This window comes from Erythrolamprus reginae, chromosome 2 (assembly GCF_031021105.1).
Source record: "Erythrolamprus reginae isolate rEryReg1 chromosome 2, rEryReg1.hap1, whole genome shotgun sequence".
NCBI lineage: Eukaryota > Metazoa > Chordata > Lepidosauria > Squamata > Dipsadidae > Erythrolamprus > Erythrolamprus reginae.
In genome coordinates, this window is record NC_091951.1 from 192,386,177 (window position 1) to 192,401,989 (window position 15,813).

Below are 15,813 nucleotides of genomic sequence, written 5' to 3' on the forward strand. Positions count from 1 at the left end.
ATTTGGCCTCTTTTTCCCCCCTAGGGGAAAGGAATCTAAAGTAACCAATGATTTATAGGACACTGAACTGCAAACTAGCTAACCATTTTTCAAATCCTGTGTTATTAGACGCCCTGAGTCTACGGAGAGGGGCGGCATACAAATCTAATAAATAAATAAATTATGCAAAAACATGCCTGGTTTGTTAGTTTGATAGTTCAAAAGTGTCCTGCAAATCCACACAACTGGACTGATTAAGTCATGGTTCAATTAATCTTGTTCAAATGTATTGTTTGAAAATATTCCATGTGATGACCTAATGTCTACGTATCTATCCTTCTATCTCCCATAGCATCCAATACAACTGATGAAGCATCCAGAATAGGAAGCAAAATGTCTTCTTTTGCCTCAAAAATCAGTCCAGTTGCTTTTTTTCAAAAAAATTTAAAAATCCACCTTTGATGCATGTGATGACCTTATAGCAGGGTTCCTTCCGGTTTGGACTAGATTGCCCGAACTGGTAGCGACCCGCTGGTGATGTCATGATGGCGTCACAGATCTGGTTGTCCGTGGGTGCCACCATCTTTTTTGTTGTTAATTTTTTCTGAATTTTCCCCCCGTTTTGAAGCTTTTTCTGCTGCTGCTGAAAAGGGACCCTCCCGCCCACCTCTGGGTTTATACTTACCTTTATTCCTTTGCCCGAAGCACAGCTGATCAGGTCCTCAGCTGTGTTTCGATTATAGCTCCTGAGCATGCACAGAAGCAGAATTGCATGAGGGGACGCACACATTTATTTATTTATTTATTTTATTTATTATTTATTTATTATTTAGATTTGTATGCCGCCCCTCTCCGTAGACTCGGGGCGGCTCACAACAAGATACGGCAAATCATAACAAATCCAAATAGATTTAAAATATTTAAGAAGATTTAAAAAGAACCCCATTTACTAACAAACACACACACACAAACATACCATGTATAAATTGAACATGCCCAGGGGAGGTGTTTCAGTTCCCCTATGCCTGACGGTACACATGCGCACGAAAGGAGTGTGCACATACAAAACATTGTGATTGCAAACCAGTGGTGAAGGTAAGTGGTGGAACCCACCCCTGAATGAGCAAATAAGAACTCTTTGGGAGGAAATGATCACATTCATTGGATTAGCATTACAGGGATATTCTGCTAGCTTGTAGAATCTCACAGAGGCCATTTTGGCTTATAACAGTTTTTCCCAATCTGGTGGCCTTTAGCAGTGTTGGATTGTAATTGCCAGCCTGGCACTTTCTGTCAAGCCAAATCTTCAGATTCAAGCAGCACCATGTGATTACAAGCATTGCACACACATACGTACACACACAGAGAGAGCTTAGTATCAAAACACATAATCAAAGCCAGCTGTGGTAGAAGAAACAGAACATCTGGAAGTTGAAACAAGAGCAATTTAACTAAGGCATCAGTTGTCATCAGCAATAGTAATTAATCTTCAGGATAAGCTCCCAGGATACGCAGTGAGGAGGAGGAAGGAATATAATTTACTGTAACCTGCAGCTTTCCAGAGATTTAGGGACTTTCCTCATAAAGCTAGATTTGAATGAAGTTGTCTGGTTTATTAATAAGAGGGAAACAGTATGCTCCCAAAACAAGGGGAAATGGATAATATTAAAGAGATTATTTTACCCTTCAAAACTGTTAATCGAGAAGTTGAAGGATCATACAGCACATTCTCCCAGCCGTTTGGTGCAAAAAAAGCATCCATTTTATGTGTTATTCCAAATATTATGTATAGAATATAGAACAGAGAACAAATGTTTTTTGTCCTTGGTGGTGGAGGGGGGGGGGGGTAGGGAGGAAGACACAGAAATATTCCCCTGGAAGCTGTGCCTTGAAGCACATACGATCTGAAATAGTCCCCTTGGGGTAGTAGCGGTAGCATCAGCCCGACCCTTTCATTCTGTGATGGATCCTCAAGGACAAAATAAGACTTTCTCATGGAGTTCTGCTGTCTTCTCCCCAAGTTGATTACATCAACCTCAACCTCAACTTAGATGGATTCTTCCGTCCATATATCTTCTTTTTGTGGTGAAGAGGAGGTCACGCCGACCAACTGAAATATTCAGGATTAGAGTCACTTATGTCTCATTTAAAAACTAATGCAGTAGCATTTTGAGGAATGCCTACAGTTCTCCTTTTTGAGTGTTATTATTTAGCAGTGTTCTGCCTACACGATATCTACACCAATGGACCACTTTTACTGTACCACAGCCTTGCCAGGCTAATGCTATCCAGCTCCCTGTTTATCAATTCTGAGAAATGCAATAAACACTTGGGGGGGAAATACCAGATTTATGACGGCTGATTGATTAGGTAGCCACTTGACAGTCTCCACACAGCCACTTGCAAGGTGATGCTCAGCACTTACCCCGCAACTGCACATTTGTGACGGTTTAGGTTAATGGGTCTCTTTGTTTTTAATCATCTTTTTTGCCCGGTTGTCAAGATGCTGGGCAAATTAGTCCACTTCCAAAGTTCCACAAGACTTCTTCCTGGTAGCTAGTTGTCTTTTTTGGGAGGAACTCCTCCGCTGGGTTACAATGCTTAGAAACATAGAAACATAGAAGACTGACGGAAGAAAAAGACCTCATGGTCCATCTAGTCTGCCCTTATACTATTTCCTGTATTTTATCTTAGGATGGATCTATGTTTATCCCAGGCATGTTTAAATTCAGTTACTGTGGATTTACCAGCCACGTCTGCTGGAAGTTTGTTCCAAGCATCTACTACTCTTTCAGTAAAATAATATTTTCTCATGTTGCTTTTGATCTTTCCCCCAACTAACTTCAGATTGTGTTCCCTTGTTCTTGTGTTCACTTTCCTATTAAAAACACTTCCTTCCTGAACCTTATTTAACCCTTTGACATATTTAAATGTTTCGATCATGTCCACCCTTTTCCTTCTGTCCTCCAGACTATACAGATTGAGTTCATTAAGTCTTTCCTGAAACGTTTTATGCTTAAGACCTTCCACCATTCTTGTAGCCCGTCTTTGGACCCGTTCAATTTTGTCAATATCTTTTTGTAGGTGAGGTCTCCAGAACTGAACACAGTATTCCAAATATGGTCTCACCAGCGCTCTATACAGCGAGATCACAATCTCCCTCTTCCTGCTTGTTATACCTTTAGCTATGCAGCCAAGCATTCTACTGGCTTTTCCTACCGCCCGACCACACTGCTCACCCATTTTGAGACTGTCAGAAATCACTACCCCTAAATCCTTCTCTTCTGAAGTTTTTGCTAACACAGAACTGCCAATACAATACGCTTCTCAACTTGTGGCTCAAATTGATTTCTCCATCCACATGGCTCTTGGTGGAGGGACCTACAAGGAGGAAGAGGGGGACTATGACAGGAGGAGGGGGAGGAGGAAGAGGGGGAGGAGTATAGATGCATTGAGTTGATGAGGTCTAGTGGAGGAAGGTGATTATCATAGGCTCCAAACCTAACTCTTGATTCTCATAGATTCAAGATCCACTTTTGGGGGGGTTTCTTAGCTGATGTTTAACACTGGAAATGAGCCTCTGTGAATCATGCAGGTCAAATTTGCCAGAATGTAGGGAACAGTAGCAAGATTATCTCCATTTAAACAGTTAGTGCAGACTATCAGCTTGTTCTGTGATAAACTTTTACTGTTCAATGATACATCTCTTTTTTTAAAAAAAACCCAATAGAAATAGGTTTCCATAGACAGCCACCTGCATTCACTAAGCCAGAGACATGCAAAGGTGTTGGCATAGAGTGTTTCCTCTTAGTGTTGACTAGACATAATGGCTCCACGCTGTCATCAAAATCAGAAGTCACACATTTGTGATGCCAGTGATTGGAGGACAACGATGGGAGAGGGCATTTGCCCTTTACCTCCTCCTTGTGGAAAGTCAGCAGGATCTAATTGGAAACTATGGGAAATCAGGATATTTAATTAGAACCGCCTTTGATAAGAAATAATAGAAAACACTTGTAGCTCAGGTTTCAGATTTTGGCAGTGGTTTGCTCTCCAAGCTGGTTTCCATTTAGTTCCTGAACATTTCATTACCAGACTAGGAAACATCATCAGTGGGATTTTTTGGTCCTATTCTTATTTAGCTATTATATGCAGTGGGGGGGGGGGGGGTAGTATTTAGTCAGACACCAGTTGTACAAGTTCTCCCACTTAAAAATAGGAGAGAGGCCTATAATTGACATCATAGGTAGAACTCAACCATGAGAGACATGAGAAAACACATCCATTGTCTAATTGTTAACAAATTTATTTGCAAATTATGGTGGAAAATAAGTATTTGGTCACCTACAAAGAAGCACAATTTCTGGCTCTCACAGACCTGTAACTTCTTCTTTAAGAGGCTCCTCTGTCCTCCACTCATTACCTATAATAATGACACCTGTTTGAACTTGTTATCAGTATAAAAGTCACCTGTCCACAACCTCAGTCACATTCCAAACTCCACTATGTTGAAGACCAAAGAGCTGTCGAAGGACACCAGAAACAAAATTGTAGCCGTGCACCAGACTGGGAAGACTGAATCTGCAATAGGCAAGCAGCTTGGTGTGAAGAAATCAACTGTGGGAGCAATAATTAGAAAATAAAAGACATACAAGACCACTGATAATCTCCCTCAATCTGGAGCTCCATGCAAAATCTCATCCCGTGGGGTCAAAATGATCACAAGAACGGTGAGAAAAAAAATCTCAGAACCACACTGGGGAACCTAGTGAATGACCTGCAGAGAGCTGGGACCAACATAACAAAGGCTGCCATCAGTAACACATTACGCTGCCAGGGACTCAGATCCTCTAGTGCCAGATGTGTCCCCCTGCTTAAGCCAGTATATGTCTGGACCTGTCTGAAGTTTGCTAGAGAGCATTTGGATGATCCAGAAGAGCATCGGGAGAATGTCATATGGTCAAATGAAACCAAAGTAGAACTGTTTGGTAGAAACACAACTCGTCGTGTTTGGAGGAGAAAGAATGCTAAGTTACATCCAAAAAACACCATACCTACTGTGAAGCATGGGGGTAGCAACCTCATGCTTTGAGGTTGTTTCTCTGCAAAGGGACCAGGACGACTGATCCGTGTACATGAAAGAATGAATGGGGCCATATATCGTGAGATTTTGAGGGCAAACCTCCTTCCATCAGCAAGGGCACTGAAGATGAAACGTGGTTGGGTCTTTCAGCATGACAATGATCCCAAGCACACTGCCAGGGCAACGAAGGAGTGGCTTTGTAAGAAGCATGTCAAGGTCCTGGAATGGCCTAGCCAGTCTCCAGATCTCAACCCTATAGAAAACCTTTGGAAGGAGTTGAAAGTCCTTGTTGCCCAGCAACAGCCCCAAAACATCACTGCTCTAGAGGATATCTGCATGGAGGAATGGGCCAACATACCAGCAACAGTGTGTGGCAACCTTGTGAAGACTTACAGAAAACGTTTGACCTCTGTCATTGCCAACAAAGGATTGATATGAACTTTTGTTATTGACCAAATACTTATTTTCCACTATAATTTGCAAATACATTTGTTAAAAATCAGACAATGTGATTTTCTGGATGTGTTTTCTCATGTTGTCTCTCATGGTTGAGGTGTACTTATGATGTCAATTACAGGCCTCTCTCATCTTTTTAAGTGGGAGAACTTGCACAACTGGTGTCTGACTAAATACTTCCCCCCCCCCTCTGTATTTTGTGAGCCAGTCTGGTCAGTTGATGGGTTGTTTGTTTGGAGCTATATTTAAACTTTGAGCAACTGATTGGTCCCCTTATTGATTGGTCGTTTGTTACATGTTCATACGATGGATCTAAATCACTATGATTGTTAAGGCCTTTGATGTGATTCAGTGTGTATGACATACTCTATTGTGACAAAGGCATGATGCTGCTTACTTCTGTTGCTATGTACAAACATTACTATGATGTATAAGAGTAACATCAACAAACACATCTTTGGCTGTGCATATACATTCAGAGAAAATATTTGCATGATACATATACATACAGAAGGCACCTGCAGGCAGAGATGACCAAAGCAGCAGCAATGTTCACAAAGGGTTCAAATATCTTCCATTCATAGAAAGAGGTGGATTTCTTTAATTCTTACAAGTCATTCTCCATAATGTAATACATGTATTGTGAATCAGAGCCAAGTTCAAAGTACTGTATTTTTCGGAGTGTAAGATGCACCTTTTTACCCCCAAAAAAGAGGGTGAAAACGTGGGTGTGTCTTATACACTGAATGTAGCCTCACCCAGCCACCCCTTTGGCCTCTGCCTCTCAGCAATTTACCTCCTTGCAGCAAACAGAACAGAGCCTGTTAAGGCAAGCCACTCATTAACAGTTTCCCGACCCTCAGCAGACTTGAGGCTGCAGGCAAGCCGCCTACTGAAACTGAAAGTAAAGCTGCAAGGAAGCAAATTGCTGGGAGGTAGAGGCAGAGGCATATTTTTATTTTCTTGTGCTAATCAGACTGCTGAAACAATGCATTGAGGTAAGTCAATAACTATAAATGTCAGTAGAATGTCAAAATTATTAGACTTATTTTTTAAAGACTGCTTGATTATTGTTCTAGACAACTTAACAAAATGAAGAAGCTTTTTAAAATAAATGCTTGATCTGAAGAGGCCCAGTGCTTTGGTATCTTCTTTTAAATAGCGGAGAATAAGGTAAACTTCCAGAAAGCCACGTCAATTTTAATAGCATCTGTACAAGCATAGCCTGAAATTTCACAGTGTCCTGTTTAGTATTAAGATAAGGCAACTGATTTAAACCCTGACTCCATCATGTTTGGAGTTGATCTATTTAAATAATTGGGAGGCGTTAGTGTGACTACATTTAAGAAAACTTTCTGGCATTAGTATACTGCCATAATGTACATTTCTCCAATTCTTTGCTATTTCTACAGGTCAGGCACACATGCACAGAAATACACAGCAAATAGTGTATATCACCTGCGCTGTTTGCTGGGAGGTAGAGGCAGATTTCCCCCCCTTGTTTTCCTCCCCAAAAACTAAGATGCATCTTATACTCCGAAAAATACGGTAAGTTGTTTTGAGTCATTATAAAATGGGGATAAGGAATAGAGGGGGAAAATGGCCAAGGAGATCACCTCTCTGAATAGGGCCCCCATTAGATAAAGCTCAGAGAGACAAGGCTTCAGGGGACTCTTCACGTCTAGCTTGTTGGTCATCTAGGTGTAATGATTAGCCAGTCTTCAGTTGAACCAGAGCTCAACGTTCATCAAAGCCAGGCATGGGGAAGGCACGAGCAAAGGTCTCAACACGCTGCCGAAGATCTGACAACCTCTGTTTTGTCTCTGGATCAGAAAGCAAAAAGGATTTGAAGTCTTGCAGTTTGGCTGTGGGAGGGGGGGGAGAAAAAGAGAGTAGGTAAATAAACTGGAGGTTGCCAGCACATGGAAAAAATACACGTCGCAGGAGAAAACCCTCTGATCCACAAATGCTCCCAAATACTTCCTACTTCTCTTTTATAATTATAATTAATCCCTAAGGCAGTTTTCCTCTGCCCTGACTGGTGAACGTGGGAATTCATCCAGCACATCTGGAGGACATCATGTTGATGAAGGCTGCCTTATAGCTACTGGGTTTCCATAACCCCTCTGATGTCTTTGCTTTCCCTCTCTTTCAGGCAAACTAAAAAAAATGTAGACTAGTGGGTGTTAGCACATTAATCCACTTTCATTTTTAGGTGGAGAAATTTGGATGCATGTTGAAATTACCTAGCAAGATCAATAAAAAGACAGTAGGCAGCATTCAGAGGATGATTCAATTCAATTCAATTCTATTTATTAGATTTGTATGCCGCCCCTCTCCGAAGACTAGGGGTCGCTCACAATAGTAATAAAACAATAAACAAATTTAATATTAAAAGAAGCATATAAAACCCTATCATATTAAAAAGCAAACAGCACATACATACCAAACATAAATATAAAAATATAAAAAGCCTGGGGGAAAAGGTGTCTCAACTCCCCCATGCCTGGTGGTATAGATGGGTCTTGAGTAATTTACGGAAGACAAGAAGGGTGGGGGCAGTTCTAATCTCCGGGGGGAGTTGATTCCAGAGGGCCGGGGCCACCACAGAGAAGGCTCTTCCCCTGGGGCCCACCAAACGACATTGTTTAGTCGACGGGACCCGGAGAAGGCCAACTCTCTGGGACCTTATCGGTCGCTGGGATTCGTGCGGTAGCAGGCGGTTCCAGAGGTACTCTGGTCCAATGCCATGTAGGGCTTTAAAGGTCATAACCAACAGTTTGAATTGTGACCGGAAACTGATCGGCAGCCAATGCAGGCCACGGAGTGTTGTGGAAACGTGGGCGAATCTGGGAAGCCCCACGATGGCTCTCGCGGCCGCGTTTGTTACTATGTGAGTCTCAGTTAAACCACAATTAAAATATAGCAAAGAATGTAACGAATACATAAAACATAACCAGGTACTTTATCAATATCTTCACATTTTCAGCCAATGCAATTTCTATTTCAACTCACTGACTGTGGGAGAAAAAATGACCAACAATTACCAGCAGATTCTGGCTTTTCATAACACAGAGACTTACAGGTCTTCTGCTTGACATCCAGGCCAATCCGGATTCCTTCATCGATTAACTCAACAACCTTTTGGAAATCAGCTTCCTGGAACCGTCGGGAAGTAAGAGCAGGTGCTCCTGTGGAAAAATGTTAAAATAATTTCAAGAAGTGTGGCTTTTAACATCTAAAGACTAAATTTACACATAAATACTATGCTGTGAAATCCTAAGTGGATAAGGTTTCAGTTCAAGGGTGTCAAACTGGCCGGGTGCATCATGGACAGGCCACACCCACCACAGCTCCGCGAATGGGAAAAATGTTGCGAAACATCACGTGACAGCAATGTGACGCCATGAGTTTGACATCCGGGCTGTAGTGTATAAGGGAGACAAGAAAAGTTCCCACATATACAGGGATGTAAATTCAGTTTACAAATTCCCCTTTCCATCTGTATATTTGTTTATTTTATTTGACTTAAATTTGAGTTTTCGAAGAGGGGATGCATACAAATCTAATAATAATAATAATAATGATGATGATGATGATGATGATGATGATGGTGATGATGATGGTGATGATGATGATGAAAAAGAAGAAGAAGAAGAAGAAGAAGAAGAAGAAGAAGAAGAAGAAGAAGAAGAAGAAGAAGAAGAAGAAGAAGGACTTCAGACTTCAGACTGACCGAATTCTGAAGCAGACATCTGATTGTGGAGAAAAAGGAAGTATGGATCATCGACATCGCAATCCCAGGGGACAGCAGAATTGAGGAGAAGTAGCTAGAGAAATTAGTGAAATAGGAAGATCTAAAAATCGAGCTGCAACGACTCTGGCATAAGCCCGTGAAAGTGGTCCCAGTGGTACTTGGCACGCTGGGCGCAGTGCCAAAGGATCTCAGCGGACATTTGAAAACCATCGGAATTGACAAAATCTCCATCTGTCAATTGCAAAAGGCGGCTTAACTGGGATCGGCAAACATAATTCGCCGCTACATCACACAGTCCTAGGTGCTTGGGAAGCGCCCGACTGGTGATGAAATACGAAATCCAGCATAGTGATCTCGTTTTTTGAGTTGTATTGACATAATAATAATAATAATAATAATAATAATAATAATAATAATAATAATAATAATAATAATAATAATAATATTATTCTATGCCACCCAATCCCGAAGGACTCAGGCTCTCCTTACAACAAGGTAAGGGATGGAGTTTAATGTAAAATGTATCTAAGAAATACTGCAGGTGATTCTGAATCCTGCAACATCGGTGTTTGCAAGGATTGTATTTAAATACGGTACATTCAGCTGCTGAAGGAAGAATAACAAAGGCGGGTTCCTGCCGATTCAGACCAGCTCTTTAGAACCAGTAAATCAGACTCCTAGCTGGGCACAAACCAGTTCTCTGTATGCTTGTAAGTGGCCCCGCACACCCACCTCCAGTTTATATGGAGTTTCATTTCTGCTTCCGAAGCACAGATGATCAGCTCCACAGCTTGTTTCCGTGCTCCTTTCCTCATTTGCAATGCGGATGGGATTTTTTTTTTAAAACTATTGAGCATGTGTAAAAGCTAATTTTCACAAGTGGACGCAAAACAGGGCACTTCCGTCGCTGGCGGGGAAAGTAAATGGAACCCATGCCTGAATAGTAAGTATTGAATGGATTCTTCTTCCCCATCCCATGGATCTTCCCAAAATAGTTTAAAGTGCTGAAGATGCATTGAGGATGCCCAAAATAAGAAAGCTCCCCCCAAATTTCACTGTGTTTGCTGAACGATGTTTGTAGTCCATTCTGTATTAATGAAATACGCCACTGTTCCTGATTTTCTAAAGTAGTTGACCACAGGGAAAAGCTTTTCTTTCTAATGCATCTGAAATTAGGGTTGCCATGGTGCAGAACCATCATTTTAAGAATCATCATCCACAGGTAGGAAACAACCACATATTATATTTTCTTTTTTAAAATTCCGTGCTCTTACCAAGTCGCAAGCCTCCAGGTGTCAAAGCACTCTTGTCCCCAGGACAGGTGTTCTTGTTAGCAGTGATGGACACTAGTTCCAATACTCTTTCAGCCCGGGCTCCATCAATACCTTTTGGGCGCAGGTCCACTAGTACTAGGTGGTTATCTGTGCCACCTAGTCCAAAAAGAGTAATAATTAATTAATAATAATAATAATTTATTAGATTTGTATGCCGCCCCTCTCCGAAGACTGGGGCGGCTCACAGAAACAATAAAACAATATAGACACAAATCTAATAATTAAAACTGTAGCTAAAACCCATTATCTTAAAAACAATCAATAGTACACAATCATACCCACTCATAACTTTAATGGTCAGAAAAGGAGATACATTAGTAAGAAGAGTTAAGTTTTCTCCAGGCAATCTAACCAATCCCCATCAATCCTCCGTAATATGTTTGCCCACTCTGGTAGAGTAGCCTCTAGATCAGAGGTACCCCACCTGAGCGCTACGGCCCATTACTAGGCTGTGGCCTATTCGTAACTTGGTTGCATGAGCGGAAGGCTGGCATGAGTGCCAATACTAGTGCTCACAACCCTATTCACCACTGATACAAATGAAGATGTGTGTGTGTGTGCAGGAGCCTGCCCTTCACACAAAAGGAAGAATGTTTGATATGGGCTTTTTATTGTAATTTATTATTTTATTCATGTACACCGCCCTGAGTCTGTCAGGAATGAGTGGATTATAAATCAAATCAAATCAAATCATAAAATAAATAAAATGAAATGAAAATAATAATAATAATAAAATAATAAAATACAATGCAATAAAATAAAATAAAATCTAAAATAACACAACACAACATAACATAAAACCATCCCCTCTTCTCCTCCCGTCAGGCTGGGCTGGGCCGCAAACTTGGAAAGGTTGGGGAACACTACTCTGGATGTACTGTGTTCCCTCGATTTTCGCAGGGGATGCGTTCCGAGGCCGCCCGAAAAAGTCGAATTTCCGCGAAGTAGAGATGCGGAAGTAAATACACTATTTTTGGCTATGAACAGTGTCACAAGCCTTCTCTTAACACTTTAAACCCCTAAATTACAATTTCCCATTCCCTTAGCAACCATTTAGATTATTATTCACCATGTTTATTTATTAAAGTTTATTTAAAAAAAATATTAAAGGCGGACGAAAGTTTGGTGATGACGTATGATGTCATTGGGGGGGGGAAACCGTGGTATAGGGGGAAAACCCGCAAAGTATTTTTTAATTAATATTTTTGAAAAACCATGGTATAGACGTTTTGCGAAGTTCGAACCCGCGAAAATCGAGAGAACACTGTAATGGGCAACTTGCATAATTCCCATCAGCAAGAGCAGACTGCTCTACATCTCTATAGTTAGAGGTCCATTTATAAGTTATTTTGATTAACCTCCAAATATAATTGCCCTGCTGATTCAAGGCAAAAATGCCTCTTGCCCAGCTTTTTCTGTCCGAGTCAGAATCTCCTGATCCCAGCTAAGATATGGCAGATATCTCCTTCGTGAAGTTAATGAACTCTTTCATGTTGCTGACCCAAACTCCAAGCCAACAAATCTTGTGTCAATGATTTCCATGGGGTAACTACGTTTTCCTTCAAAGTCTCAGAACCGGGTATAGAATCCTCTTTTCCTTGAGCTCTCAGAGCAGAGAAATAGATAATATAAGATGCCATGCCCCCGTGTACAGGTTTACATGACTTCCTGGAAAAGTTCATTTTTCATATCTCTCTTGAACCTACTTTTATTCCTTTTTATAAGCAATAGACCAGACTGCTAAATATATATATATATACTGTATATCTAATTTGATTTTCCTGAGATTATTATGGCATAAGAGAAAGCAATTTTTACCAGGAAAAGATGAGACAGAAAACTCTTAGAAAAGCATTTTTAAAAACTTTAATGGGCAATATTTTTGCAAAAAAAACCCTCTGATTCATCTGGGGACAATAGTGACCTCCATTGTACCCAGTAAAAATTACCCCATTACGAGGCATGTAGCCCTGAAAACTACATATGCAGCGATATTAAGCAAATACCTCCCCTGGCACAACAAATTTCATGTTATGTTGTTTACCTCAATAGGGATTTTATCTTGTTTGAAATATTATGTAGTTCTTGGCTGAGTCGACCAACTGAATGTGCCCTCCCTCTTATCATAATATTGTTCGCATTTTTTCATAGATTTACTACGTTACCAAGCATCTGTCTGCCAATACCTACAAACCTTCACACCTGCATTATATACAGATAGTTCTCAACTTATGACCACAAGCGAGCCCAAAACTTAGGTTGCTAACACGACATTCGTTAAGTGAGTTTTGCCCCATTGTACGACATTTCTTGCCGCCAGTTGTTAAGTGAATCCTTGCAATTGTTAAGTGAGTAACTTGGTTGTTAAGTGAACCTGACTTCCTCATTGACTTTGTCTGTCAGGAGGTCGCAAAAGCTGATCACATGACCCTGGGACACTGCAACCGTCATAAATCTGAATCGGCTGCCATGTTCGAAAACTTGCAAAAGTAAATCTCTGGTCACATTGACCAGCACAAATTCGATCTCGCATGTTCACATGATCAAGGAGATGTTGCAATGGTCGTAAGTGTGAGAAATGGTTATATGTCACTTTTTCAGTGCCATTTTATCTTTGAATGGCAACTCTTGTAAGTTAAGAATTACCTGTACAGAATTCATATATATTGCCTGAACAACCAGTTTTTTCAGGATCATACTGTAAAGGAAAACGTGGTGCAACTTGGCTGTGGTATATCAGTTCAGATTGCTGGTAGAGATTCTATCACATATGAAAAAGTCCGACTACTACCCACACATCATATGGAAAGCGGGCGTAGAATTATTCTCCCTTACCTAAGAATCATTCTACATGATAGCTAATAATGGGGAAGAATATTAAAATGCACATAATCCACAATTTGCAACCACAGCCCAAAATTTAGGCTGTTAAGTAAGAACTTCATTAAGTGAGTTTCGCCCCATTTTACAACTTTTCTTGCCGCCATTTGTTAAAGTGAATCGCTGCAGTTGTTAAATTAGTAACCTGGTTGTGAAATGAATCTGGCTTCCATGTTGACTTGGTTTGTTAGAACGTGGCAAAAAATTATCACAAGACCCTGGGGGAACACTGCAACCATCATAAATGTGAGTCAGTTGTCAAGCACCCGAATGTAAATCGGTCATAAGTCTGAAAAGATGGTCATCAGTCACTTTTTTTCAGTGCTGTTGTAACTTTGACCGTTCACTGAGTGAACTGTTGTAAGTCAAGGACTACAGTATCTGTACACCGTTTCCCCCTAGAGTGGCCATCAGAAAAAGCTGATCCTGTATGGGCTCTAGCACACATGGGATCAGATCTTCACTATACCTGAAACAAGGTTGTATCCTCGTTGTAGCAACGCCTCTGCCATGGCCTTGGAGTTCTTCAGTACTTGCTGACAATACTCTTGGAACATGGGTGAACTCGCCTAAAGCAGAAAAGGATGCACAATTGGGAAGAATCAGCATTATTTCTCCTACAGTGTAACTTATGACATTATAGGATATCATAGCACTCTTGATGTCCTGTCATAGACTTAAAGGAGAGGTTTATAGTTGAGTTCCCACATTATGCTAAGGCCATTCAGAATCAATCACAATTTAGGGTAATAATTGTTAGAAACCGTAATTTGTTCATGGCTTACTGATTAAAAGAGTGGTTATGGTGGCATGGTGGTTAGAGTATGGCAGGCTAACTCTGCCCAAAGTCTGGAGTTTGAACCTGATTGCTTCAAGGTTGACTTAGCCTTCCATCCTTCTGAGGTCAGTAAAATGTGACTCCAGATAGTTGGGGGGTAGACCAATATGTTGTAACCCACTCAGAGAGGGCTGTAAAGCACTATAAAGAGGTATACAGTGGTACCTCATCTTACGAACGCCTCTTCTAACGAACTTTTCAAGATACGAACCCGGTGTTTAAGATTTTTTTGCCTCTTCTTCCGAACTATTTTCACCTTACGAACCCAAGCAGCTGCTGCTGGGATGAAGGGGTTTCTTTTTTTCCCCTTTTTTGAAGAAAGGGAGGCTTGGAGGAGGAAACATTTTGCAGTGAACAACGTGCTTGCAAAGGAACTGAAAGGGTGTCTTTTTAAGAAAGAAAAGGGAGGAGGGAAGGGCAGCTTGGGGGAGGAAAAATTTTGCAGAGAACAAAATGCTTGCAAAGGAACTGAAATTGTGTCTTTTGAAGAAAGGAAAGGGAGGGGCGCCCCCCTTGCCTTTCTTCCTTCCCACTCACCCTTTAGCCTAGCCTTGCTTCTTCCACCCGCCCCCTTTAGCTGCTCCTCCCTGCCCTCTGTTTGCCTCCCTTCTAAAGTTTGGGATTTTCCTGAAGGATTTGCACGCATTATTTACTTTTATTTCATCTTACGAACTTTTCACCTTACGAACCTTCTCCTGGAACCAATTAAGTTCGTATGATGAGGTACCACTGTATATTGTAAATTTATTGCTATTAAAACTATACTATTATGGGAAAATGGGGACACACGGTTTTTAAGCGTATCGGGTGAATTCTGTCCCTCATCAATTCAAAGTTATAAGACAGGAGCAGCTTAAAAAGTTAGACCAAGATGCCTGGTTTAGTTTGCCTGTCTCCAAGACTAATTTTGCCCTGTTACAGCTTGTTCAATTGAGCACGCTTAAAACAAGCATAGCTTAGTGTGATGTATTAATAGAACCTATTCATCTACCCAGCCAAACTAATATAGCCAAATATTTGTTGTGTTGCACAGAATTTCTTAAACTGTATTGAACTGTTTCTGGTTTTTGTTTAAAGCCAACAAATGTATTACTGGCAAACATTAAATTACTAGGATATTGTATGCGTAATACAAGATCACAGTGCATGTAGGCAATTTCACAGTGCACGTAGGCACACACGTAGCATCTGTCAGCAACTCCTTCAATCAAAATGCATCTTTTTTCCCCCAGAATTGTTCTGCAGCTGCAGAGAGCAGCTGCACAATCCTGGGAAAAGGTGGAGATGCTTTAAGGAGTGGCCAACAGATGCTACTTGAATGCTTCTGCATTCCAGGTTCTTAAGCAATTTTTTTTTCTTTTAAATCCAAAAGTGTGCATTGCTATGTTAATTCCAAAACCTCCCATCTTTTTTTCAGAGCTGAAGACGCTTCTTGGATGAGAAGCGAAACACTTTCAAAGAAAAAACAAGAAAGTCCAGTTGCCTC

The 15,813-nt window shown here is 40.9% G+C and overlaps 1 protein-coding gene across 1 annotated transcript in view; it reads right to left on the reverse strand.

Annotated features, from left to right (window-relative positions):
- Window positions 1–5,974: 5,974 nt before the first annotated feature.
- Window positions 5,975–15,813, reverse strand: part of SHMT2 (serine hydroxymethyltransferase 2) — a 28,618-nt gene continuing 18,779 nt past the window's right edge. Inside the window, exons 9-12 of the mRNA XM_070740965.1 lie at window positions 13,959–14,058; window positions 10,550–10,705; window positions 8,602–8,709; window positions 5,975–7,383 (exon numbers count right to left, since the gene is read on the reverse strand). Coding sequence (XP_070597066.1) covers window positions 7,256–7,383; window positions 8,602–8,709; window positions 10,550–10,705; window positions 13,959–14,058 — 492 coding nt within the window. The 3' untranslated portion in view covers window positions 5,975–7,255. The remainder of the gene's footprint in view (window positions 7,384–8,601; window positions 8,710–10,549; window positions 10,706–13,958; window positions 14,059–15,813) is intronic.